Source organism: Penicillium paradoxum, assembly GCF_028828445.1.
Source record: "Penicillium paradoxum strain IBT 22861 chromosome Unknown utg000004l_segment0_segment0, whole genome shotgun sequence".
NCBI lineage: Eukaryota > Fungi > Ascomycota > Eurotiomycetes > Eurotiales > Aspergillaceae > Penicillium > Penicillium paradoxum.
The window spans coordinates 911,790-938,272 of NW_026643182.1; the positions used below are offsets into that span (position 1 = coordinate 911,790).

Sequence of the window (26,483 nt, forward strand, 5' to 3'; positions counted from 1 at the left end):
ACGATGTCGCAATGGGCCAAGGGAATCACCGGGCAATAATGATCAATAACGGCCGTTTCCTCGTTATATTCAATGCATGTCCTATGTACGCAAAGGGTGTCACCCAATTCTAGAGAGAGAAGGAGTAGAAGATCAATCTTTCTTATCTCGACCATCAGGTTGGAATGTTGGCATATCGCTCAAATCCACTCTTGAACCGGCTCGAGACGTCTTTCGAGACGCAGCCATCGATTCTCCAGTGCCGACTGCGTGGAAAGAGAAGTCTAATTCTCCGACCAAAGTTTTGACAAGACTAGGACAAAAAAGGCATGTTAGCAAAGGTACGCTCTCGCCTCGGAGTTTCTACTGAAACACACCGGAGTAATCTTTCCACATCACCGACAATGCACCGAGTCGAGATCTGCAAGACTGCAAATGCTGCAAATCCCGGCTCAGCAATGTGCCGAAGGCTCAGAAGGTCAGCATCAAGATCTTCCAAACGCTTAGTGAAGCTGTATGGACGGGGTGCTCTGAGGTATGGTGGGAGAGGTTGGCGGTTCGTAATGCTGGCAGAGAGAAGACAAAGCAAAGATGTGACCTCGTGTGTCGTGACTTTCGCAGTATTGAACAGGCGTCGGAAATCGATCATCCAGGCTGTATCTGTAGGATCTTCGCCGTCACTCAGGTACATAAGAGTGTCGGATGCATAACCTAGCAAACTGAGGTAGTTGACGATGCTGAAGAGACAGAAAGATTAATATGAAGAATGGAAAACATGAATCAGAACATACTTTTCTACACAGAGGATAATCGAATCATACTGCTTCGTGGGGAATCGGCCACCAACCGGGACCTCCCACTGCAGGAACTCGGAGTATGTTCGTAGGCCAGCTAGCATAAGCATTTGCTTTGAGAATACTTTGTGCCGTGCTTTCTCAAGCTTGCGACCCGCTGCACTCTTCAATAAATAGTGACCCCCGTCACCACGCATGCGACCAGAGAGTGTCTCATGGATAATTGAGTAGTAGTTAGCCAGCAGATACAGTGATGCTCCCAGGCTTTGACGGAGGACTGAGTGCTCAGAGATTGGATATGGGAAAAACGTCCAGAAAAATGCCACGGCGATACCGCCTGTCACAGCAGCTAATCGATAAGGCGCCAAAAGATAGATGGGGTAGAAAGGTTGTCCATTGGATGTCGCGACGGCCTCTCCAACTCGACGAACCTGAAGCTCATAACTGATGATCATGGTCGTAGTCACGATGCTGATTATGCCAACGACTCGGAAACGGAACAACTTGATCGGGATGTAGAAGGCAATGGTAACAAAGACGAATAGGAAAACCAATATTCCCGGTGTCTTTTGGCCTGGGATATACCATATCAATAGACTTGCTACCATTGCAATGATTGTACCAACGATCCTCAACACAAAGCTGAAAATGCTCTGTCCCGAGGTGGGGGACATGCTGAGGTTGACCATAATCATGGCCCACACCAATCGCTGCGCGGTGAAGAACGTTTGTGTATCGTGGAGGAACGCGATAATTGCAATATTCATGGTGGCACAGGCAACGCGAAAGCCGTAGGTTGACTCAAACGAGCGCAAAAACCACGGGAAAACTCGAATTTTGTCCCCAATCTTCTCAAAAACAGTAGTTGGTGGCAGGTGCTCGGGGTCTTTGCGAAGCCTATATGCCTCACCAAGGTGAAGGATATTGTTTTGGGTGTGAATGTCGCCCATGTTATCATCTTCGTGAGATTCCTCGGCATCCAAGAAGGACTTGGCCCACTTCCACAATCGTTTACCACCAGGAATGACAAGCCTAGTCTTCAGTAGCTTTCCCTTGGCCTCGATATGGTCGGCATATCGGACAAAATCTAGCACAGTTTGACCGGTTGAGTACAGCAATTGTTCCATCTGAGCTGGTGTTAGCTTGCACGCACTATATTGATATGGTTGAGAGATGAAAACTTACGTATAGAAATAGATACAATTGCCGTCGGCTGCGGTCTTTTTGCGTGGCTGAGTTATCCAGAAAGTCCGTTTTTAAGATCTCAGGCGTGGTAGGATGATCAAAAAAGTCGGGCGGGAGTATGATGCCCTTCTCCTCCGCCCAAATCTGCAAAGCGAGGCGCTTTGCATTTCGGAATTCGCCAAGTCTCTTTTCAAAATGCTCGGTGAAGTGCTTTTCTCCAGGACCAGTGTCTTCGGCTGCGGCCTCCACGTCTTTGTTTTCCCCTGGTGAATTCCTTTGTGGGGACTTCCCGGTACGTGTTCGCTTAGGTGGCTTTGTTAATCTGAAAACGTAGGATGTGTGCAACAACCCCTCGTCAATAGTCTGGATCATCATCGCGAAGGGATCATGTACTGCTTTCATGATATCGTTCCACTCGTGCACAACACGCTGTCGTACTTCTTCTGGGACCACCACCATATTGAGATCGATCGGTTTGTTCCATCGGTTATAGTCTGACAGTCGTTCGAAAATGTCCACCACAAAGCTCAATCCCACAACAGGAATCATGATCTGGCGGAGATGACGAAATATCGTTTGAAGGTCATCAGGTCCCAATTTCCCGAGGGCGATCTCACGCTTCGCGAATGTGAGGTCACTGTGGAGTTTGGCGTGGAGGTCCGTGATCGCTCGGATCGCACCGCGGATGGCTTCTGCCTCGGGGCTGTAGACCTTTCCCTTCTTGCCGAATTTCTCACGGGCATCATCAAAAGTCTCCGTGCGACCAAACATATCATCTTTCTCCAATGCCTCAAAGTATACAGCGTGGGCATGCAAGGCAGAGCGAAGTCCACCAATGTACCCAGCCATCTGCTTGAAGACGATCTGGCGCGATGTTCTCGGGAGGATCAGAAGGGACGTAGCGGTTGAAATCCCCAGACCAGTTAGAAATGATTTGAGCATCTTTGTCACCATATTGATCGCAGCCGGCATATCCTGCGTTTGCGGAGCATAAACCGAGGAGACGTTCGCAAAAATAGCATAGATAATCACGGGGAATTGCAACTGCGGATATTTGGCGCGGAAGGTGTGAACCATCCAGATCTGGAAGAACAGCCAAACACCACTGACTGCCGACGCTGAGGAATTGTACGTATCAGCGGCATTTTTGGCAGTGTGCTGGCGTGCCTTCACACTGGAAAACATCGTCAACAGTGCAAAACATGAAGCTATGCAGACAGACAAAACATCAAAGATCATCATCTGAATAAACTTTGCGCGGGGCATGATCGCGAAGCCCATGATAGATATAATGGCGACAAGATAGCCCAAGGTCGTGTACTCATCAGCAACAGCCTTGGATTGGTAACTAGACTAGAAGTTAGCATGTGTTGATAAAAGGAAAGGTCTTCCAGTGGCAACTCACATGGCCACAGCTATGGTTGGCGCAAGACCACCTCTGAATTCAACGTTAGAAATAGCTTACTCCATAAGACCGAAGTTCGATAACTTACTTCATCATCAGCAGAATAGTGGATGAATCCAGATCAGCTTTCTTCCAGATCCTTTTCACTGAATCCATGTACGAAGATTTCTCCTTTTGGGTGTCATTTTGCGCATCTTGTGTATCGCGCTGGGAATGCGACGAGTTGGAGGATGGGCCTGATTGATGAGATCGCGGTCGCGACGCCATATTTACAAGGGGTCGCATAACAATGCGCCTTTCAGCCACAGCAGATCCAGATCTTCAGGAACTCCCCTGCAGCCATGTGATTCGAAGCCGTGAAAAGGAAGGCAACATGCGACGAGTCCTCTGGTGAGATGTGAAAGGGCAAACAAAAACTCGGGTTGGAGTCCCGCGTCGATCCACGTTCTGGGCCCCGCCTTCACGTTTTTGGGGACCTCCACTCCAGACTGACGAAGAAGAGAAACATCTATTTTGTTTTGGCTGAAGTGTGGTGCAAGGTATATAAACAGATGTGCATGGACAGGTATGCCCCGGATATATGCGACCAGCCACGGTATATCTTCGATTGCCTCTATATATACCGTAACGAGAGTGCGGAGTATGTACCTGGGTACTTTTGCTAAATGGAGACAGTACTTTGTTTGTCAGCGCCCGTTGCACATGTTGCATACTACATCCTAGCCAGTATCTGGAGTTATATCAGTACTCTGTACTCTGTAGCGAGGTAGCTCATAGAGGCATCGGAGAGCCCGTTCTCCACGGAAAGTGGCTGCCTATCGTGTTTTAGTCCCGGGAACCGAGCCGAATGCCGAAAGAACGCCAGTTAGCGTATTGGACCTCGAACATCATTGGATTTGTGATTCCCTGCTATTGAAAGAGATGTTGGGTCCGCTGGTGGAGGCTTCTAGAACTTGTGGGCCAAGACTGAGCTGCCGATCTTGACAGAAATTTCTAACCCTAGGAGAAACGCCCATAGTGCACAAGTTTGAGGGCTCGATCGGTATGTGTGATACTCAAACAAGATCTAGAACTGCAGGGTGTAGAATATGCTTAAGTTCAGCCGATATTGCTATCTCCCCGAAGACATCCGACGTTGTGCTAGGTTGAGCCTGCGTGCGCTTATTGGCTGTTGATTGACTGGAGAAAACTGCGTGGGGATTAGTTTCATTTGAGGAACGATTAAATCTAGCACACCAATCATGAGGCTTTTCATATTGCTAATGCCCCATAATTGTAAATCTGGCTCACGATAGCTCGGTCTGGTGGCAGGTCGCAGGTGGGCTCAGCTACGACGTAAAAGCTGACCTCATCTATGATCCACTTTTGATCCACTTCCGGTGGATCCGTAGTTGAGGTCTACTCAGAAAACATTTATAAGTAGTATTGATATGACGAAGAAAATAATATTCCGTAATAACTCATTATTTATTTATTATTTCTCCTTTTTCTCACCTACTTCGCTAACAATGCCTAACGTTAATAAGTACGTATAGGTCGCAGAGAGTGATACTCTACTCTCTGAAATCCTCCTACCTATAGCTCCTCTCTCCGAACCTGAAATTAACGGGCTTTCCGACCTATATAATAGATCTGACTATAGGCCTACGAGTCCTAAAACTATATAGGCGGATAACGACGGAATTGATATAAGCTAATATATTTAGAATATATTAATAAATTCTAAATGTATTAATAAGTTATTAATATTATTCTAGCCTACCCGACTCCTAACTCCTCTCTCGACTAATAGATATAACCTAGTCTAGGCGATCGTATTTAAGTATATAGTTATACTCCCTAACTACCCTCGCTCTTATAATAGTGGTTACGTATATATCGTTAACACTAGGGGGATACTATTAGATCGGATATCTACTCGAATACACTTAGTAAAGTTAATCTATTATCGAGTATAATTAATAACTTACTAATACCTTATTAAACTAGTTTAAGTATAGTCACTACCTAAGAAGGAATAAGATAGTAGTCTAGAATACCTATCTTAACTATTTTATAGTTAAAACCTGATCCCTTTACTCCGGGATAAAGGTTTACTAATATATTAATCCGCTATATTATAGTATCCGTTATTACTACTAAGATCTAGCCCTTATTAGTTAGATAACTATAAGGTAAGATCTAATTATATAGTAAACGTTACTATCGGACTACTAACGGAATATAGTTAGGTAACTAATAACTTATAAGCTACTTTATAATAAATTTAGTATACTAACCTATCCTAGTTATTTCTAAGCGTAGTAGTTACTATTTAATAATAAAATAGTACGCCCTAAGGTAAAAAGAGGGTATAAGAACTACTTAACTTTATATAAGCTTACGAGGAAATAGCGAGAGTTAGTAAGTTAATTCGCGATATAATAACTTTATAATATATTACTAAGTTATTAAGCTCTCTAGTTATCCTCTAACTCTATATTTCGTATATAGTAATCGAATATATCTTAATAGAAGCGAATATTAGCTTTTAAATCTACGCCTAAAGCTAGGCCGCCTAGATCTTATAATACTCGAAGAGTTATATAGAAATAGGGGCCGCTTACTAATCGAAGATAAATACTATATAATAGTAGAGTAAGTAATAACTAGACGTATAGATTACGGTAAGTATTAAGTTAATATATTTTAAATATATTAATTTCCTCTTTAATTATTTTCTAATATATTTATTATAGATCGATAATATCCTTAAGGCCGTAGGATACTCTAATCTAGCTCTAAATATAGCGTAGAATACTTCGTTTATATACCTATAGAGCCCGAGCTATATCACTTCGCACTATTAGTCTCCTATAGAGAGTACTCTTATCTACCTCTACCTCCTACTAAAGCTCTAATTTATTATATTAACGAACTAGTTAATATAATAACCCGAGTTAGGAGAGGGGACCTTAGGATATATAGGTTATAAACTAATTTATTAAAGATATATTACTAATATTTTAACTAGCACGATTTAAGATAAATCCCTTAGTGTAAGAGTTCCTTCGGAAGAACTAAGCGAAAACACTCGCTAATATATACGCTAGCTTTATTAATACTAATATTATATTAGCTTTACTATAAAAGTAGTAAGCGCTTACCTATCGAAAAGGATAGGACTTCGCTAGCCTATATTATAAGTATAGTTCTAATATCGAACTCCGGGTAGGAAATAATATTTTATTAATAACTTAATACTAATTATACTAATATAATTTTCTATAGAAATACGTACGCGCGTTATAGGTAGATAAGGGCGGTATTATAGTAATATATAGATATAATATATAGATCGAGTATCTCGCTATATTAGACTTTTTCGAGATCGATATATCCTTTAAATATATCCGGGGATCTATAAATAAAGTAGTATTTACGAAGTGGTATCCGGGGTATAATAAAGGTATTTAATATATTATAAATAAATATTTAAGTTATTAATAGAGTTAGTTATTACGCTTTTACGAGTTTTCACTAATTAAGATATAATACTCGGGTATATATTACTTTTCTAACATATATTTAACCTAGTAGCTACTATTATAGGGTAGCCCTTCTACTTTTACTACTTATACGGCCGTAGCCTATAGGCTTTAGTAGTAGATATAGATCCTAAATAGATATTAGGTAAGTGATCTAATATTTACTAAATATAATATTAATAAATTACTAATATATTAATAGGGTTTAGATATTATCTATAGACGCTTAATTATTAGATCTATCTATACTCTTAAAGAACTTAGTAGGATATAGTAGTTTATATCCTAGTATTCTACTAGATATACTTTTATCGTATACTTAGCGAGCTCCTTACTCCTCGGTATTATAGGGATATACCTAAGATTATAAAGAAGATAAGGAGTATTACCGACTACTTCTCTAAGGAGGAATAGGATATAATCCTTACTAAGGTAATAGGTAAGTATTAAATAATAACTTATAAAATTATTACTAAGTTATATATAGTAGTAGATACTACCTTTATAGGGTAGGCTCGATATAAAAAGTACCCTATTATCGCTATTAGGTTATATAGAGGTTACTCGATAATAGACCCGCTAATTTTCTAAGAAGTCCGTAACTTAACTAACGCGGCCGAGTAAACCTATTAGAAGTCCTATAGATAGGGAATACGGTATACGTTAGTCGATATAATATAATAGTAAGTTATTAAGACCTATATACTAATTACTTATATACTAACTACCGTTTAGCTTAAGCGTCCTAGATTAGAGAGATATAACTTAGTATAGAATACGTAACGAGCTATAAATCCGATCTATATACTATTTAATAAATCTAATAGTACGCGAGCTAGTAAATATTAGACGAAATAGTAAGTATAAGGTATTAAAAATATATAAATAATATATTAATATTATATCTAGAGGTATATAAATAGAGTCTTACTATTAGCGACTCTTTAAATTAAGGTTTTAAGATAGAGGATAGTAAGGCTCTTCTTTAGGAAGGTAACTTATTAGGGAGGGTAACCTAGCCCTAATCGAGAGGGAGAGGAAGGACTATGGGTAGAGGTAGAAGTATTAGTAGTCGATAAGGGTAAGTTAATATATTACGAAGTCATTAGGCTTAATATATTACGAAGTTATTAGGCTTTATATATTACGAAGTTATTAGGCTTAATATATTATAAAGTTATTAATTTATTACTAATATTAATACTCGATAGAACCCTATTATCTCGTACTCGCTCGAGTTAGCTAAGGTTATTATCACTAGCTCTTCCTTCCTTATAAGTTAAAATCGTATATTAAGTAATTATAAATAAATTACTAATATATAGTAGTCCACCTAATCTATAGAGGGTAGTAGTATATAACTCCTATACCTAAGTAGACGATAAGAGGTAACTCGCCTATAAAGAAAGGCGGATCGCTATATATATCGTAGAAGCTAATACGAAGCTTAAGGAGTAGGAGGTAGAGCGAGGAGAGTTAGAATTACTAGAAAGAAGGAAAGCCCTAGCTTCTTAAGACTAAGAATAAAATATCTAGAACGGAGTATATTAAGGGATTTAATACATTTATAATAACTTAATATAATGTTATTCCTTAGGGATAGTCTATAATATTCCTAATTTAAAAGTACACGTAGAAATATATTAAAGATATAGAGGTATAATATAGTATATAGGGTTTCAATAATAGGTTTAAATGATACTAGGAATAGGATCTCTTATAGAAGTATTAAATTATCTAAAGATCTAGATAATATCTACCTTTTCCTACTATTTATACCCCTTTATATACCGAGGATCGGAGTCCTTAATTTAGCCCCTAAAGGTAGGCTTTTCGGTAGAAAAGATAAAAAGGGCGTAGCGTTAATAATCCTACGGATAAGAGAATCCTACCTTAGGTATGGTTCTTAATAAAATATATATCCGTACCCGATAATAAAGTATAAAATACCGCTTAGGTTAATTCATTTTTTATTATCTTTAATTATTTTTTTATTACTATCACCTATAATCGCGTACTCTCGACGATACGATAGCTTATCTTAATAAATATATAAGTGAGTTAATTATTAATTATAACTTAATCCGCTACGATATATATATAATATATTATAAATATATTATATATATCTTACTTATATATTATACCTATAGGTTAACTTTAACCGATACCTTAAAATACCGCGCGAGGAACTTCGACTTCCTCCCTTTATTCTAAATATAAGCTTTTCTCCTTCTATTAATAGATTAGTACTATACTGCTAAGCCGCTAGCACTTAGCCGAGATAACTAGTCTATTTTAGTACGCTACTAGCGCTATACTAAATTAACTAGTAGCTTCGCTTAGGAATTAGCGCTTATACTAACGGGAAATAGTCAGAGAATAAATTTTCTCTCGAGGTTAGTAAGCGATATTATCGTACTACTAGATACTTATATATAGTAAGTTCTAACTATTTTAATATATTATAAATTTCTATTAATATATTAATAGAGATAATTTAGCTCGTCGACTAATCTTCTTAGTTATTATCGGAGGAGGTATCCTAATATCTATAGTCGTTATACCTTTAGGAGGTATACTAATCCTTAACGAGCTTAGTCTATAGGTAAGTATATAATACTTTATTAATTTATTAAATATATAATACTAATACCTTATTTATTTAAACTAGTCTTCTACGATACGATTATCTATAACTCTAATAATTAGATTAATCCCCCGTCTTATAGTAAGCCTACTATACCTATACCTATAGGTATTCCCGAGGAAGAGGAAAGTAAGGTCTTTACTACCCCTCTTATCTAGTTACTAGGTAATATAGGTAGTAAGATACTAGCTATACTATCGCTAACGTACGAACTAGCTATACTATCGCCGACGTAAGATACCTCTCTCGATTTACTAATATTACCTTTAGGTAAAAATAGTACTACAGTAAGTTTAAGATAATCTATTATTAATATTTTAATTACTTACCTTTCCCTAGGTATTAGTTAATAAGATAAGGAAAGCTATACGATTACTAGGATATTTAATTCCTTATATAGCCTATAAAGGCGCTTATATACCTAAAAAAGGTAGGATCTCGTTCCCTAATATATCTATAATATATTATCCTATATTAATAATATATTAAGTAGAATAAAGCTAACTACTATCGAGTTTATTACTCGGATTCATAGAAGGCAAAGTATAAACACTTCGCCCTATTCTAGGACCTATATAATAGTTAAGGATTTTAATATAAGAAATTTCCCTATACCTTTATAGATCTTAGAAATAATATATTAGTAAATAATTAATCCTATAGTATATTATATATAAAAGAATTTAATATAATATATTAGGAATATATTAGCTATTTTAATTAACGTAAAATCTATATATACTTCTCTATTAATATACTTATCTATTTATATACTCCTTTAGTTAGAAACCTAATTAAGTGCGGTATCTAATATAACCTTATAGTCCTTTTTATCTTCCTCTTCCTCTTCCTCCTTCTCTTCCTCCTCCTTTTAGTCGGTAAAGTAATTAAATAGATTATATTAGGTTCGGCGAGAGAGTTTACCGTATACTATTAATAACTTATTAATTAATTTAGATAGAGTTATATTATTTAATAGCGTACCTTATCGTATACCGTTACGCTTATAACTCTTATATAGGTACCGGATACGGGGATAGTACTTATAGATAGAAGCTATTATAGTAGTAAGGTTTATCTAGATATTAATAAGCCTATTTAATTATTTAATAATAGATAATAAATCTATTTAAACTTACTATAGTAACCCCTCGAAGGATTTTAAGGGGGAGGTCTAGTTTTAACCGCGTAGTACGCCGGGCTTTATAGGTAGCTATAATCCCTTCGAACCACTCTATAGGTTAAGACTATTAAATATAATAAACTACTTAATAATACCCTTTTAATATTTTATATATACTAATAGATTCTTATATAGCCTTATTAGATAGGCGTCTAAAGGTATTAAATATAAGATTACTATAGATCTCCGGATACTTAGCCTAATAGTAGGCTTTAAGGTTCGTAAAGTTCGAGAACTTAGTCTATAAATATATTAGTAATATATTATTCGAGTGATATAATAAGTATTTAAAGGAAGTAAGGAAGAAAATATACTATTATAGAATAGCCTAGGGTATAGTAGTATACTTTATCGTAGTAAAGGAGGTCCTAAGTGAGTACCTATATAGGGTTAATAAATAATAAATATATTATTATAGTATAAACTAATATTTTAGGAGATATTAGGGAGTTATAAATCGGCGAGGTTTATAGCTATATAGGCTTTCTAGGTATTAGAATTCTTAATAGAAGGTATAGTAAGATATTAATATAATAATATTTATTAATAAAACTAGAGATTAGACTAGATATAAGATACCCTTTATACTTTAGTATCGAGGGGGTAGTTATTTAACTTTATATAACTCGATAAAGGACTAAATTATAAAGAACTATATTATAAAGAGGTATATTTAGTAAAAGGTACTAAAAGAAAGCGTAATCTATTTCTTTTATCTACTAAATTATTAGGATAAAGATATATTTTTATCTTACGCTACCTTCTTTATTATATCGAGTTAAAGAAGGTAGGATACGTATACTAAAGATATAAATACTTAATATATTCATAATATATTAACCCTATTAATCTTATACTTATTATTCTATTTTACTTAGAAAAATTAAATATATTCGTAATATATTAATCCTATTAACCTTATACTTATTATTCTATTTTACTTAGAAAAATTAAATATATTCGTAATATATTAACCCTATCTACCTTATACTTATTATTCTATTTTACTTAGAAAAATTAAATATATTCGTAATATATTAACCCTATTAACCTTACTCCTATTATTCACTATAATTAGTAAAGATATATTTATTTATAATATATTAAGGATATTACTAGGTTACCTTATATACCCTAGCTCTAAAATAGTAGGTAGTAGTAGGACCTCTATACGTATTATAATTAAATAAAAGATTATAACGAAAGTTTATATAGGTAATAGGTTAATAACCTATTACTAATCACTCTATAGCTACCTATTAACTATAGTAAAGTCATTATCTAACTCTTCTACCTCTAGCTTATCTTTAAGGGGCGGTAGGTTAAACTCTTATAGATAATCGCACTTATTATATTAGGCGAATATTCCGCACTCTATTAATAAATTAGTAATATATTAAATAGAGTGATTATAGGAAGGATAGACCCTTAGAAGCGTTATCTAACTTATAAGCGATATAAGGGAACTTCTTTTTAGGGAACCTCTCTAGAAGTACCTCTCTTATATAGGTTATATTTACCTAGATAGATTAGTTAAATATTAAGTCCTTTATAATAAATTAAACTTATAGACGTAATACCCTTAATAGTCTTAAGGGGTAGGTTAAGTTTCTATTACTCTTATATAGTAATTCGGGCGTTAACTATATCTATAATAGATTAGTAGAATACTAATATTAACTTTAGTAATTATTAATTTATTAATTCTAAATTAAACTTACTTTTTAATAGCTTAGTTACCTTAGTAAGAGGTCTTCCGCTAGGCTTCTTACTATCTTCGGTTTTCTATATAAGCCTCTTATAGACTTCGGGATACTTATTTTAAATATAGAACTTTAGATTAGTAAAGTTTAAGAACCGTATCTAATTTATTATTAATAACTTTGCTAAAGTAAAGAATAGGAATATAAAGACTTACTTCGTTAGGATAGTTAGTAACCCTATAGAACGTTTCGCCGTAATATAGTAAGAATATGCCCTCCTTTAATATATATTATTAGCGATTTAAAGTATTAATAATGCATTAGATAACTCACTCTCTCCTTAAGGTTAGGCATAAGCTTTAGGTCAGTTACACTTAGCTCCTAATAATCGAGGTAAGGTTTGAATTTCTTTAGTGATGACATAATTGCGCTAGATAAGTAATTAGATTAATCATCAAATCCTAATGCGCAAAGGGTGTTACCTAGGTGGTAATTGGTTGGTGATGTGGAGAGGAAGGGTGGGGAAGAAAGAAGGTCCGGTATGGCTTAGAAATTAATTACTTCATACATAATATTACATGCTATATGTCATGTGATTGTAATCTAATTTTTTTTGCTCCACTTTTTAGGTGGGTCGTAGGTGAGGTCAGCTTTTGCGTCGTAGCTGAGCCCACCTACCCACTGGTCTGGTGGCATGTCTCTTTCTTCGATATCCACTATAGACCTAAGGCAAGGGGGCCGGGGCGATGAAACGAGAGATCTTGCAAATTTAGAAAAGGAAGTACTCATGATATTCTTGAACCGCTTTCTGGGAATTTGGAAAAGCTCGATCTACTTCCGTATGAAATGCTCCGAGGGGATACCACATAGTAGCTCCCCTTAGGGATGGCAAGATACGCAAAGTATGTGGAGTGACCAAAGACCCTGCGAGGCATTTTGGTTCAAGGCAATAAGTGACCGAAGAGTTTTAGAGCTCATAACTCGATGTCCCAAATTTTCAAGATACCAAGAAAGTAGGCACTAATTCATCGATTCTTTCGTAGTATTCATGGCATGCCGAAGACCGAGTGTATCCTATGGAAGAATGCCTTCTGTGATCCATTCCCTAGAGTCTAGCGCTATATGTATGGTCTTCTAGGAGCGCTTGATGGTAGACTTGCCAAACCCTCAATTGAGTGAACGATATACGGTCAATGGCTCTGTTCTGCTTAGATTATACCATTCCGGCACAGAGAATGCTTAGAAACACTCCATTCACCCCGATATTTTCAGATAGTCCGATTCATTCCATTCTATGCTTCTGATACTCCGCTATATAGATGAAAAAAGACGCCGAAAAGGGGAGGGTCCTCCATAGCAGTTATCATATAATCGTCGACTTTATTCATGAAAAGACCTGAATTATATGCTACATCGCCCACAAGCGAGTTCCCGACCAGAACCTACATTTGCCAAAAAAGCGAGAAGAGGAGAAATTCACAACGATGTCCAATATGATATGTACAGCCAGATTCATCACCATGATGATACTCCTGTACATGGGATTAGCTAGTGCTGCTCCTACCAATGATCCCTTTCCCCATGGTCCAATTCCACATGAGACCACTACGTAAGCAAGCATCTACAGGGCCCTTCCTATCTGCAGCACTACCCATTGGAATCTTCATCCTGGAATTGACCCAAACTCCAGTCAATCGAACAACACATATATCCCGGCCAGTATTGAGGCCTTCGGTGGTGATCTGACCTGGTATAACACCGGAGTTGGAGCGTGCGGTTGGTTCAACAACGCAGGTGATGATATTTGCGCGATTTCGCGCGTCGTATATGATCGCTCGAATGTAGACGGCAACCCTAACCATAATCAGCTCTGTGGGAGGAGGATCCACGTCCAGCGCGGAGGTAATGGCATAGATGTGACTGTTGCAGATCGATGCGAGGGATGCCAAGAGTTTGATATTGATGTTACCACCGGTGTTTTCCAGCGACTCGGAAATCTCGATGAAGGACGTGTGCATGTAGATTGGTGGTGGATATAAATAAGATCGTCATGTTTCTTCGCTCACACAGGCGACTCTGGAAGGCCGGCAGCTTGAGAAAATGGGCAAATTGAAGATCGTTTTCAGATAGGCGCTCAGATATTTATCGACTTGATCAATCAATATTCAGGCCAATCGGAATCCACCTGTTCTTTCCATGATCGTAGTCCTCCGCGAATATCTCCTATAAATCGCTTTCCATGCCGATCCAGACCTAGCTCTTTCATCTTCTTGACAACAATCTGCGAGTCGTTTCCTAAACGGCAAACAACGTAGATTGGGTCCGTAGTCTCAGACGAGGCAACCTCAGATGGCAACCACGAAGGGAATTGTGGGGTTTGCTGCTCATTATCGGACCCCTGGATGCCAGAGGAGTAACCCGAGGAAAGGATGCTAGAGATAGGGATGTTGATGCTATTCTCCAGACTGCAAATCCCGAATTGGGCCTCGTCTCGGACATCAATTATTGTGTGTCGCTGCGAATCCAAACCAGATGGGTATCTTTGGCTGTATTCTTCAGCAGAGATACGTTCCTCAGGACCCAGTAGCGAGGGTAAACTTGTGGATCCGCAGAAGAACACATAGTCTGTCGATCCTGATTTGATTGTATCCAGTGAGACGGTGGCCTCAGCAGAGCACACTGCACAATTGGCTCGGCGCGACCGAAGACGGATTGTGCGAACCAGGGGCGATGAGTACGCGGAGAAGATATGCAGGGACGGAGGATCACGCGGGCGGCCCGTGTTACCATCTGTGGTGTCAAGATCAGGTGCAGTAAGCACCTTGATTGCCTCGAGAGCCTGCAAGACACCCATGGTGCCAACGACGGGGCCCAGAATACCCCCGTCTGCACAGCTCACCACGCTATCAGCAGGTGGTGGCTTGGGGAAAACACATCGATAGCATGGCCCTCCAGTCTTGTCGCCTGGTGCCCGGGGTGGGTTATTCAAGACCATCAGCTGGCCTTCAGTGCGCAAGGCGGACGCAGAAACCAATGGTTTTCCAAGAAGCACGGCAGTATCCGAAATCAGATAGCGCGTCGCCGGGTTATCGGTGCAGTCCAGAATAAGATCGTAGTCCTGGAAGATCGCCGACGCGTCCTCGGGCGTGAGATGTGTTCGGTGCGCGATGTACGTGGGATGCGGATTGAGACTAGCAAATGTCGCAGAAATCGTCAGTGCCTAGCTCCACACGATTTCTCTTGATAGGATCACACTCACTCCATTAAGGACTCAATAGCACTATCCACCTTGTACTTGCCCACATTCTGCGTGCGGTGCAGCACTTGGCGATGGAGATTCGACACCTCGACCGTATCACCATCAATGAGACCAATCGTGCCAACACCAGCTCCAGCAAGATACTGCGCCGCTGGACATCCCAGTCCTCCAGCCCCAACGAGTAGAACCTTGGCCGACCGGAGTTTGAGCTGACCTAAAGTTTTAAGATCGCGATCAGCCCAACTGTCCAAGAAGCGCGTTTCTCAACTTCCACCGGGAGAAAGCATATCCTACCTTTGAGACCAACTTGAGAAACAATCATCTGCCGTCCATATCGTTTATATTCCTCTGGGAGCAATGGCCACCGCCTTGAGTCGGCATTCGTGTCGTGCTGGGTTTCGGTAGTCGCTGCGTTCTCCGATTGCGCTTTTTCGGCGATCGCAAGATCGCGTTTCAAACCATCAAGTTGTGCCTCAGTTGCGCTGATCTGAGCACGCAAGGAAGCGCATGTTTCTTCGAGGGATCCCATCGAGACTGTGGGCGCTGCACACGTGAAGAGGAAGGCGAGGGAAATCGGAAGTTTCCCCGCGGCATTTATTGTGGGGCTCGATGTCGCCGAGAGGCACAACGGCCAGATATAGCACCCTCATGAGGCATTCTAACGCGAAATCAAGGGTGCAAATCTCAATGGAGGTGGTTATACTCATCTCTGAGTACCTAAGTGCTCCAATGCTGTGCTAATCACGCGGATGAAATAGAGGACTCCAAAAACCGCGAGGCAATCCTGTCAACAAGCTAAGTATCAGGATGTAGTACTCCGGACTATATGCGCCTCTTAGAAATTCCATTCGCTGCAGCATGAGCTGGAATTGATGACAAGCTAATAATAACCCCAGGAGATTCCACCTTCGTATCTACTCCGTACTCCGGACAGCCAGACGAGTGGAAGCCTATTAATCTCACGACAAGGTCACCAAATGACGCATCACATAATATATGCGTCGGTGTATCTAACTGCGCGGAAACTTGCGGAGCAGAGATCGTGAATTCTCTAAGCGCGTTCTCCATGGGAAAACCGAAGGCCCGTTGACTCGCATAACGCTTCATCTTCATTGGAATGGGGATAGGAATGATATCGAACATCTTCACAGGACTATTATCAAACAAGTTAACGACTCCGAACAGACCTTCTCTTTTTGAGGAATTTGAACGAGATAATGGTATTCTTCTTTGACAAAGATTATAAACTAAAGAGTTCCAAAAAGCTTTACCTGGACAGTCATTCTCAACGAGAAATGTTGCTCAATACCGAGTCAATCGATGCCAATGGTGATAGTTCACCCAAGAGAAAAGGCTCTTTTGTCACGCTTTATATTACAACTGACCTTTCAAGAAGCGAGAACCGTGAACTGCCAGACACTGCTGAGGGAAAACGCATATCCTCTTAGGCCGAGATCGTGCTGGCATTCGCCTGGACGCAAGACCGAAAGCCACTTCTTGAAAAAAAAAAATGAAAAAAAAAACCAGTCTTTGATCTCTTACCTGTCAGAAAAACCAATCTCAAGGCAGGTGGCAGAGACACAACTATAGCGTATACTACTAATATATTGATTATCGTTCAGTATCACAGTCACATTCAACAGCTCGAGATATCACCCCAATCCCAAGAGCTTTACAGATTACTACAGACAGCTACTGTCGAGACAATTCCATTATCTCGATTTTAGGTATATCTCAAGATTGAATAGTAGCCAAGGTCGAAGAATTGATCATGAAATTAGAAATTACCTAGCTAAAAAGCGTCTGGCCTCTCCATCTACGTGTCTAGAGATAGGAAAGCGCAGGAACGTTGCCTTTGCGCCCTTCTACCTCAACAGCTTGTTGAACGGCTTATGTGTGATTCCACAAGCTAGATCCTGGAAACTGTTGAAAATAATGCACTCAAAGGGACGTCCATGATCTTAAGCATCCATCCATGTGCCGCCGATCTGGTTTTGGAACGTCGAGGTATCGCCAAAATCGATATACCCAAGGAAAATCCCGACGTCGACGATGGCTCACAAGCTGAAACGCCACAAACGTATCTTCCAATATCGAGTCAAAGTCACACACAGCCAAGGAGTGTTGTCACATCATCCTCGAGCCAGCGTGTGCTACATCCCAGCGAACTTCTAACGCAGCCTTGCTTGTTGCTCATGGCTATCTCGATGATGATTGGACGGACAAGGGTCTGGGATATATCATTGAAGTACAAGCAACATCTGGGCCTTTGGATTGTCCTTTCCATACGAGCGAGAATCATTATATGAGAGTGAGTGTATTGATTGCTACAAATGGCAATTAACCTGCTGACCGGGTCTGGACGAGGGCTGTCCATAGCAAGTTTGATTATTCGGAGATGTATATGGAGCTCCGCGTTGATAATATTAGCGCGATTAGTATTACAATGAGTGTGTTTCTGGACCCGAAGCAGCTGGGGCTGGACGGAGGGCTGGTTTCCACTGGTGACACTTGCTTGGTTGTTCCTCGTTGGCTGGCTTTCAGGATTGCTCTATGCTCTTTGTAGACAGGCGGATGTATCTTACGAGCCGAGACAAATGATTGAACAGACTATAGTTAGTAGATACTCTTAGAAAATGTCACCCCGCTGTAGGGAATGCTAGTCCAGTTGAGTCGAGTGCTTCATGTGACGAGCATATGTATACATCATAAGTTCTTTGGATGCATGTATCTTCTAAAGTGAGGAATATCTAGTCTACCATCTAATTCACTCCTTGTGCTCCGTAGGGTGAGCAGTCTTCTCATTATCTGCAGTCTCAGTATCTGCATGCTCTTCATGCATAATTTGAGTCTTCTGCAAAGAATGCTCGACATCAGCACGTCTCTGCTGCTCATCCACAGCCCCGAAAATAAGATCCATCTCCTCCAGTGTTCGGCCCTTAGTCTCCTTGAAGAAAACAATGACGAAGACACCCATGGCGAAACAGAAAATGCCGAACATGAGGAACGTCTTCCATCCGATTTTGTTAATAGCACGGGGAGTGATCTCAGTAATGACGAAATTGAATAGCCATTGCGTGGCGGCACCAAAGCCGACACCGTACGCGCGAAGACGAGTGGGGAAGATCTAAGGGGATGATGTTAGTCGACGGCAGCGGAAACGTGATGAACTGAAATGCAGGACTTACCTCGCCGAGGTACACCCAGGGAGTTGGTCCCCAGGATGCAGAGTAACCGATGACATAGAGATATATCATGGCGACCATGGCGATGGATGCTGATGAGACGGAGGTGGATTTCGCGTCGGGGGGATTCGTGGCGAGGACAGCGCCAATAATGAACATCATGCTGGCCATCCAGGCAGCACCGCCGATCAAACTCTTCTTACGGCCCCAGCGATCGATACCGACGATCAGGAAGATGGCTGTTGCAACCACCTTGACAGTGCCGTAGATACCAGTGGCGAACAAGGAGGAGTTCGTTTTGCTCAATCCGACCTGGAAGGATCATGATTAGACTCTGGCTAAACCACAAGTTGGGATAATATCAAATAGAGTCCGGGTCAACTCACACTAGCAAAGATTTGAGGAGCATAGTATCCAATACTATTCGTTCCAGAGAACTGCTGCCAGAACATGAGAACGAAAGCCAGGAAAAACCGGTATCGGTTGCTTGGCTTCAAACATTCCCTCCAAGTCAAACCCTCAGTGGCCCGTGTTTCCTCGTGAATAGCGGCCGTTATTTCAGCAAACTCGGTCTGAACAGCCTCGCTGTTCTCCGGTTCATTACGGATGTAAGCGAGCGAACTAAGTGCTTCCTCGCGGCGGCCCTTCTTCATCAGCCAGCGAGGAGACTCCTTGAGGAAGAACAATCCAATAAGCATCAGTCCACCGGGGATGATCTGGATAGCAACTGGAATACGCCATTGGCTTGTACCCTCGGGCACATGCAGGGCGACACCGTAATCCAACCAGTAGGCGAAAGTGCTACCGATAACCAGGAATTCCTGGAATAGACCAGCAATACGGCCACGGTTCTCGGGCGGGCAGTTCTCGCTGACGAAGACGGGAGTGATACTAGACATTCCACCGATACCGAAACCCGCAATGACACGTCCGCCGTAGATCATGCCGATCTCGTGGTGCGCGGCGACTTGAACGGCGGCTCCGACGAGGAAGATCACGGCAAAGATCATTAGTGAATATCGACGGCCTAGTTTGTCGTTGATGTAAGCAGCAAGGATAGAACCGAAGAAACATCCTGCTGTGAGTAGTGAGACCACGTTGGAGGAGACATGGGCATTTTCGTCGCTGCTGAATCCAGACGAGTCCACGGGGAGGCCGAAGTCCTTTTTGAAACTCGAAAGAGCCAGGACTGAGCCCATAACACCCGTGTCATATCCTGTGAAGGATATGTGTTAGCGAGCTGTGATTCACCGTGTGCAGGGCCAACGAACCGAAGAGCAGTGAGCCTAGATAGGCCACCGAGGTGAGGATATAGACCCGATAGTTCTTGAAATTGACGAAACCCATTTTGAAAGGAAACAGGTGGCTTCCCCAGTCACAATTCCAACAGAAAGATCAAGATTGGGAGGAATTGACTCTAAGAGAAGTCTTCCGTAGCGAAAAAGGGAGAAAAGAAAGAACCATCCAGTTTGGGAACCATCCGGATTTATACTTAAGCCACGGCACAATGGTACGGTGTCACGCCAAGGGCCAACCTAATTCCCATAAGCAATCAAGTGGCTTCACCATCTTTGCCATGGCTGATAGCCTCCTCAAGCTGCCGAGCTTGGACAGTCCGGGGGGTATAGATGTGGAGACTGGGGAACGAATTGGGGAAATTAATGGCGGGGTGGCCCACTGGATGGACTGGCGACAGGTAGTTTCTCCATCCATTCGAGGCCGGTCTTAGCCCATCGGACCAGTGCTCAGTTCTTGGCCGCGGGGAAAGACGATTGGCGTTGGTGTAGAGCGAGTGGCTTGTGGATCCCCGACGGCTATTCCCACGCGGGGGATCGGTGATTGATGGAACAATTTCCACCTTCCCTCCGGTCTCCACTGGGCGAACAGCGACGTATAAGACCAGGGTTCGTCATCTATTGGGTGGTTTGATACTGTGTTGATCGGGTTCGCGGATAGCTATGGTTGTAGTATTCGGTCTGAATAATTGGACAGTTGGCAGTTGCATGTAGCATCCCTTCAAAACCCGACGGCTATTAGTTTCAATCGCCGACAGCGCTCTTGCACGCAGTATGGACACCGCGACGAGCTAGGATCAAATAAGTCAATCCTTACGGCTTTGATGTCATTTGATTCCGGGTTGCTCGGTAAATAGACAAATCCAATAGCCACTCGGCTCATTGGCAATCGCCATTTGGACTTAGGCGGGTGTGAGTTTGCCAGTCTGCCGATGCCATTTGCCGACTTCTTACAGCGAACCTTTAGATATGCCTAGGCAAGTTGGGGGAATCTGGTGATTTGCGAGCCTTCTACACCATCAGCAATTGGTTTAGATCTAATTATACACGACGGATAACGGATGAAAATTAGATTGGCTGCAGGAGGCACTAGAAGGGTAAATCCCGTTGCCGTGGTGAGTACCTATAGACAGAACTAAGCCCAGGGCCCATAGGAATAACAATGTGATATAAATATCGATCAATGCAGTATTGGCACTCTTCAACTATGCCCTGTAGCCAGTGGATGGCATGAGTTGCAGAATTCCAGCGACTTGGAAAAAGAAAATCAACAATGGCATAGGAAGAGGCAAAAGAAAAAGGACGCTAAGGATATACCATGCACGGTGGCGACGCGCCTCGACCCCAATTGACCACACGTTGTGATAAAAAGCACTCACTTCACCGGTGGCAATTCAGTGGTCTCATAAATATCGCCATGCTGAAAATCATGAACATCCAGAAGCACCCGAATCAAGAAATCCGAGTTATCCAAGTCGATAAAGATACCTTTCAGCACCTTCCATTGCATTCGGAAAATATTGATCTCATAGTAGGCATCCTCAATGGTCGATCGATACGACAAGATCAAATCACACAAGTTCAATCCGTAAGTACCGCATCCCATCATACGTCGAATGGTGTCCCGAAATGATGCTCCAGATTTGCAATGCCGAGGATGCTGCGTCATAATCTGGTCTGTCGGAGGAAGGACGTTTCCATCATTGACAAGTTCTGTGATGATTCGGCACAGATCCGGCTTCTCGGAGGTGTTATTGTTGATATGCCAGTATATCTTGATTGGAGACGGCACCGGAGTAGTTGTCTGTTCTTGAAGCGAAGAAGTTTGCGGGTACAACGCAACGTGACCAGGTCTTGGTTTTGTACTAGTCGGCATTCTCACATCGTATAAAGATGTGTTGGTTGTGACAGAGACTGTATGTTGCAGGACCTTCTGCCAGGACATCAGATATGGAATCCACGAGACATAACCCAGTATAGCCCAGCAGCGGTCCAATCGGTCATTGAGTTCATTTCTCCAGGTTGTCAGCCGGGGACGAGGATGGCGGATATCATCAAGCGGCAGATCGACCTCAAGGATCACACCTATTTCGCCACGGGACTTTCTGGTACGGTGGGAATTCTGTGCATCGCTCGATCGCATATATTCCTCAGTGTCTTTTGACATCTGTACTAGATGCCATGCCATTATGTGTGTTCGTCTTGAAGAAGCTGCTGCCACTGTCTCCAGTGGCTGCTGCGGCCAGACGTTACAAGGGTCCTCAACGCAAGACAATACATCCTTGCTGTTCTGGACAAGGAGGTTGATCTCATCCTTCAAGGCACTTGTCTGCTCGTGCGGTGCTCTTATCCACGTTTTAATGACAGGCCAGGATAATGCAAAGTGTCTCAAGTCACATTTGCGCTCCAGTCCAAAGTATTGGGCAAGTTTAGCTTCATCACTGGAGTCCCGTAGGAACATGCTCCAGTTGCCAAGGTTATCAAACGCGCGATCGGGGGAATCCCCTCTAGTCGGCTGGTTGTTCCGCATCGCCGTCTGTCTCATTCTCATTAACAGTTGCCACGGGGAAGGGGGCTCTTGATTTACGTACCGCATCACAAGTTTGCATTGGGGTCTGAGAAAATCCACCCAAGGCTTGCTCCGGTATTGTTCGTTCAGGCACTGTTCCAATAGGAGCAAGGGGAATGGCCATTTGCTCCACCACGAAACCAGCTCCAGGCGATCTAGTACCGGCAGTTTGGTTTCCCGTGGACGCATTGATTCCAGGTGACTGCCGCTGGGGAGGATGAGTAGTGCTAGGCTATGCATATACGATGAATTACATTTCTCCACGAACCAAGTGCTGCGAATATACATACCCTAGTAGGCGTTGTGTCTTCAGCGAACGACACGCGTTTTCTTTTGCCTTTTGCACCAGTCGCATTGCTGGCAGAGGCATCGGGCGACGGTCCTGCCCCCGTCGTCATGATTCGAGTTAAGCTAAAGCGGTAGGAAAGATGGAGGATAGTGGTCCCTGGAACAGACGGGAGATCAGGAATACACGGAGGACGTCTTGATGGAGATGAGGTAACAATTTGCCGACACGGTCAAGGAAAAAGTATGGTTCTATACAAGGTGCAGATGTGCGCATGAACCAGAGAACCGATCAATCCATTGAAGCAAGTATTATAGAAAGAAATCCATGCCGTGTTGTGACTGTCTAGCCTGGAATACTGTGAAATGTTGAATTGAGCCCGATGTGGTAGAGGGCAAGAGCCAGTGTCCATCCAGGGAACTGGGAAGGTACGGGAGATGCGACAAAATACCAAGACCCATGCATCTCTCATATCTATACCGACATGTAGTTGTATTTCGCTCTTATTCTTTCCTCACAATCCCACTCAGTTGATCATGATGGCCTACTCGACACCGAACTCGGTAGACTAGCGTGGTGTGCACAATTCTGCCATCATATACTGTTGCGGGTCATGTGCGATGGCTCATACCAGCTCCTCATTTCGTGGAGATAGATACTATCGTAGCTGATATGTCTGGACAGATATCCGCATGCCGGCACTCGACCGTTACTCCCTCTACCTCTTTGTAGTATGCTTTTCTAGCTCTGTGAGACCGATGATATCCGTGGGTAACAAGATATCAGTTGTTCATTGGTCACCGGTGATGTTCGATTTGTAAACCCAAGCCGTGACAGTGGGCCGTCTCAAAGTCTTGATTCAGTCCTATCCTCGTTGGTCGATGCATGGTGAGGCGTCGGACTGAAGAGTCCAGGATCAAGCGCAATCCAATTCAGCCATATTTCTTCATGTCGACCTCGTAGAAGTGAAAGGCGGGAGGTTGGAAGCGGGTTGGTTCGCGGCTCTGCAAAATGGGATCGGTCATGGCTGTCTAAGAGGATCGTCGAGTACCACTGCTATGGACCCATACACAGGGCGTGTGCTTGATGAAACAGCATATGATCGATAATGCATGAGTGGAAGCTCGAGGGCACCATGTTCAGGGCCGATGGTGTTTCGCAAGTTTAACAGCATGGCCATTCGTGGATGGGAGCCGTGGTGTTCGTCTGAGGGCAGTGCGAGATAATTAGCCAGTGTCTTCAGCGACAGAATAGAGTCTTGGCTCCTCACATGATAGGCCGTCACTGGCACCCTCTATCCTGATTGTTTGTCCATACTGAAGTGAGAAGCTGCCAGGCCACTAGGTAGTGCGAGGTGCAGATGAGTGACACCAGTTGCATCAGGACCAGCGTAGGCTAGATTTCACTGATTGGAAGGATGGAGGAGATAGAGATTTCCTAGCAGAGTGGAATTAGGAGCTCCAATGATTGGTGATCAGACTGTGACGAGATTGCATGAGACGCTAAAATCTTCCGAGATCGTCGCATATGTGCAGAGACGGGAAGAAAGGCTCAGTAGGTGTGGGTCGTACGGCAATATGGTGGGTTTGCCAAACATCGTGGAGTAAATCAACTCTGTGTAGACGATATGGCAGAGTGAATTTTGGATTCACGATATGGTTCATTATAGCGTACGCAGCAGAAAGACGATCTCGGTAGGATGGAAATGCTTGGATGCCTAAGGCGACGGGAGATGTAGGGATCGGGTATTGTGTCGGGTGGTAAAGCAATATTCAGGAGGCAAATACATGCTCGCTACATAGTACCAGACGAGTCTTAGGCTTTCAGTTACAGTCAAGCGGCAATACGAAGATTCTTCCGTTTCAGGGTGTGTATCGAATAGGAGGAGTGCGTCAAAAATCAAGCGTGTTCGAGGGAAACTTCTAATGTTCGCCTTTCAGGGCAAACCCACGAACAACAACCAGGGAAATGGAAGAGGCGTGGTAAGTGTCGGTCTGAATCTATCACACGGGTCAAAGAAACCGACCAGAGACTTACATATTTCCGGTTGACCAGGTGCCACTCTATCAAACCATACATGCAATGTTAGCCTAGGGGGGGCTAGACTGCACGCAGCTGGGAGGCGAGGCGTGAATCGAGCGATCTAATTCTTGGCTGTCTCAGACCGAGACCCAGGAGGTTGCGAGCCTCACCCAAGCAACTACAAAGGTATACACCGGTTCATATATAGCCTTGATATGTGGGGTAACCAAGGCTGTTGGGTGAATGTGTGGTAGCGCGGCCGATGCACCCCCATCGGTTCCAGTGAGGTTCCAGTGCGGACACGAGATGCCCCTTGGGATCCATGGATATCCCGGTATGTTATATCAGCGGCACTCCGACTGGGCCAGCCTCGCTAGCCCCGATCCGCGGAGGCGAATTAGGTTGCTTACGCCGGCGTAAAATACATATTGCCGGGAAAAATTAGTCTTGGCGTTGTACTCCATACGGAATAGAGAGATTGGCGTTCAGCGTCAGGCTACGGTATGTAGTTAGATCAAGATCACGGCTCCCAATACGGATAAAGAGTAGGATGAAACGGGTGATCTCACATGCCGGTTGCTATGCTGTGCTGTGAAGTACAAGTCACATGATGGGGAAATGCATGGATAATGCACATTTCATGGTCGCAAGAAGGCTATTATTGACATGTCACCGCCAGGCTAAGCATATTTTGCTAGTGGCGATTGTTGAGTATGGAGACGCGCCAAGACTTTGAAAATGGGCGAGTTGGTCTCGATGGCCGCTCAGAAGGGCATTCCGAGCCGCCTCAGCCCAATGCTAGCAAAACGCCCGGTGGAGAAGACTCGATCTGTAATTCATGCCCCTGGTGAAACTAGTGACGTGAATCCCCACGTCCAAGACCGCCAGTTGAGGCTACGCGAGCACGAGGCAATAGTGCAGGTACCGGGACCCAAGAATGCAGTGGCCAGCGACTAGCGGCGATAAAAATATCATTGACAGCAAAGTCGAAGTCCCTGAGTAAGGTAACTAAAAGGGTTGGAATTGCCGGTGAGAAGGGGAACAAGACTGCGCGATATAGAACGGCTGGATGGAATTCATAGCCGGACCCACTTGACGCGCTCGCGAAAGCTGGTGATTGCTGAAGGGGATCATTTCCGAAATCCAATCAAAAAGACGCGTTTCCGATCCGAATCTCGCCCACCTCTTGGCTAAACAGCAAAGAGCTTCGAGACGTTAGATAGATTCTTTAGGGCGCCTGTAGCCTCATGATACCAAAGCCATACCTGAGATTCCTCGATTCTGTAACGGTTTCGCTATCTCATCCTTGAACGGTAAAAATTCGAAGTTCCGGTGTACAGATAATTGGAATAAAGGATTTTTTTGGCTTGACTTGACATTGAGAAGCTATCTCCGCGGCGGCTGCATCTCAATAAAAAGCGACCCTTTCGCACATAACGTT

At 42.5% G+C, this 26,483-nt stretch overlaps 6 protein-coding genes across 6 annotated transcripts; 1 reads left to right on the forward strand and 5 right to left on the reverse strand.

Annotated features, from left to right (window-relative positions):
• Positions 1 to 132: 132 nt before the first annotated feature.
• Positions 133 to 3,648, reverse strand: N7457_004089 (uncharacterized protein; the record flags this gene model as incomplete). The annotated part of the gene is made up of 6 exons (XM_057175134.1): positions 133 to 292; positions 357 to 716; positions 771 to 1,900; positions 1,959 to 3,306; positions 3,364 to 3,396; positions 3,452 to 3,648. The coding sequence occupies 6 exons, from the start codon at positions 3,646 to 3,648 to the stop codon at positions 133 to 135; spliced, it is 3,228 nt and encodes a 1,075-aa protein (XP_057032181.1).
• A 10,322-nt stretch (positions 3,649 to 13,970) lies between these two features.
• N7457_004090 (uncharacterized protein) lies at positions 13,971 to 14,444 on the reverse strand (the record flags this gene model as incomplete). Its single annotated transcript, XM_057175135.1, has 1 exon — positions 13,971 to 14,444. One exon carries the CDS (start codon positions 14,442 to 14,444, stop codon positions 13,971 to 13,973), a length of 474 nt encoding a protein of 157 aa, XP_057032182.1.
• Positions 14,445 to 14,584: 140 nt separating this feature from the next.
• On the reverse strand, positions 14,585 to 16,214 carry N7457_004091 (HesA/MoeB/ThiF family protein; the record flags this gene model as incomplete). The annotated part of the gene is made up of 3 exons (XM_057175136.1): positions 14,585 to 15,617; positions 15,686 to 15,899; positions 15,980 to 16,214. The coding sequence occupies 3 exons, from the start codon at positions 16,212 to 16,214 to the stop codon at positions 14,585 to 14,587; spliced, it is 1,482 nt and encodes a 493-aa protein (XP_057032183.1).
• Positions 16,215 to 18,452: 2,238 nt separating this feature from the next.
• N7457_004092 (sugar porter family MFS transporter) lies at positions 18,453 to 20,217 on the reverse strand (the record flags this gene model as incomplete). The annotated part of the gene is made up of 4 exons (XM_057175137.1): positions 18,453 to 18,812; positions 18,874 to 19,182; positions 19,257 to 20,086; positions 20,142 to 20,217. The coding sequence occupies 4 exons, from the start codon at positions 20,215 to 20,217 to the stop codon at positions 18,453 to 18,455; spliced, it is 1,575 nt and encodes a 524-aa protein (XP_057032184.1).
• A 1,323-nt stretch (positions 20,218 to 21,540) lies between these two features.
• On the reverse strand, positions 21,541 to 23,132 carry N7457_004093 (uncharacterized protein; the record flags this gene model as incomplete). The annotated part of the gene is made up of 3 exons (XM_057175138.1): positions 21,541 to 22,701; positions 22,757 to 22,942; positions 23,025 to 23,132. The coding sequence occupies 3 exons, from the start codon at positions 23,130 to 23,132 to the stop codon at positions 21,541 to 21,543; spliced, it is 1,455 nt and encodes a 484-aa protein (XP_057032185.1).
• A 2,648-nt stretch (positions 23,133 to 25,780) lies between these two features.
• N7457_004094 (uncharacterized protein) lies at positions 25,781 to 25,999 on the forward strand (the record flags this gene model as incomplete). The annotated part of the gene is made up of 1 exon (XM_057175139.1): positions 25,781 to 25,999. The coding sequence occupies one exon, from the start codon at positions 25,781 to 25,783 to the stop codon at positions 25,997 to 25,999; it is 219 nt and encodes a 72-aa protein (XP_057032186.1).
• Between the last annotated feature and the right edge of the window lie 484 nt (positions 26,000 to 26,483).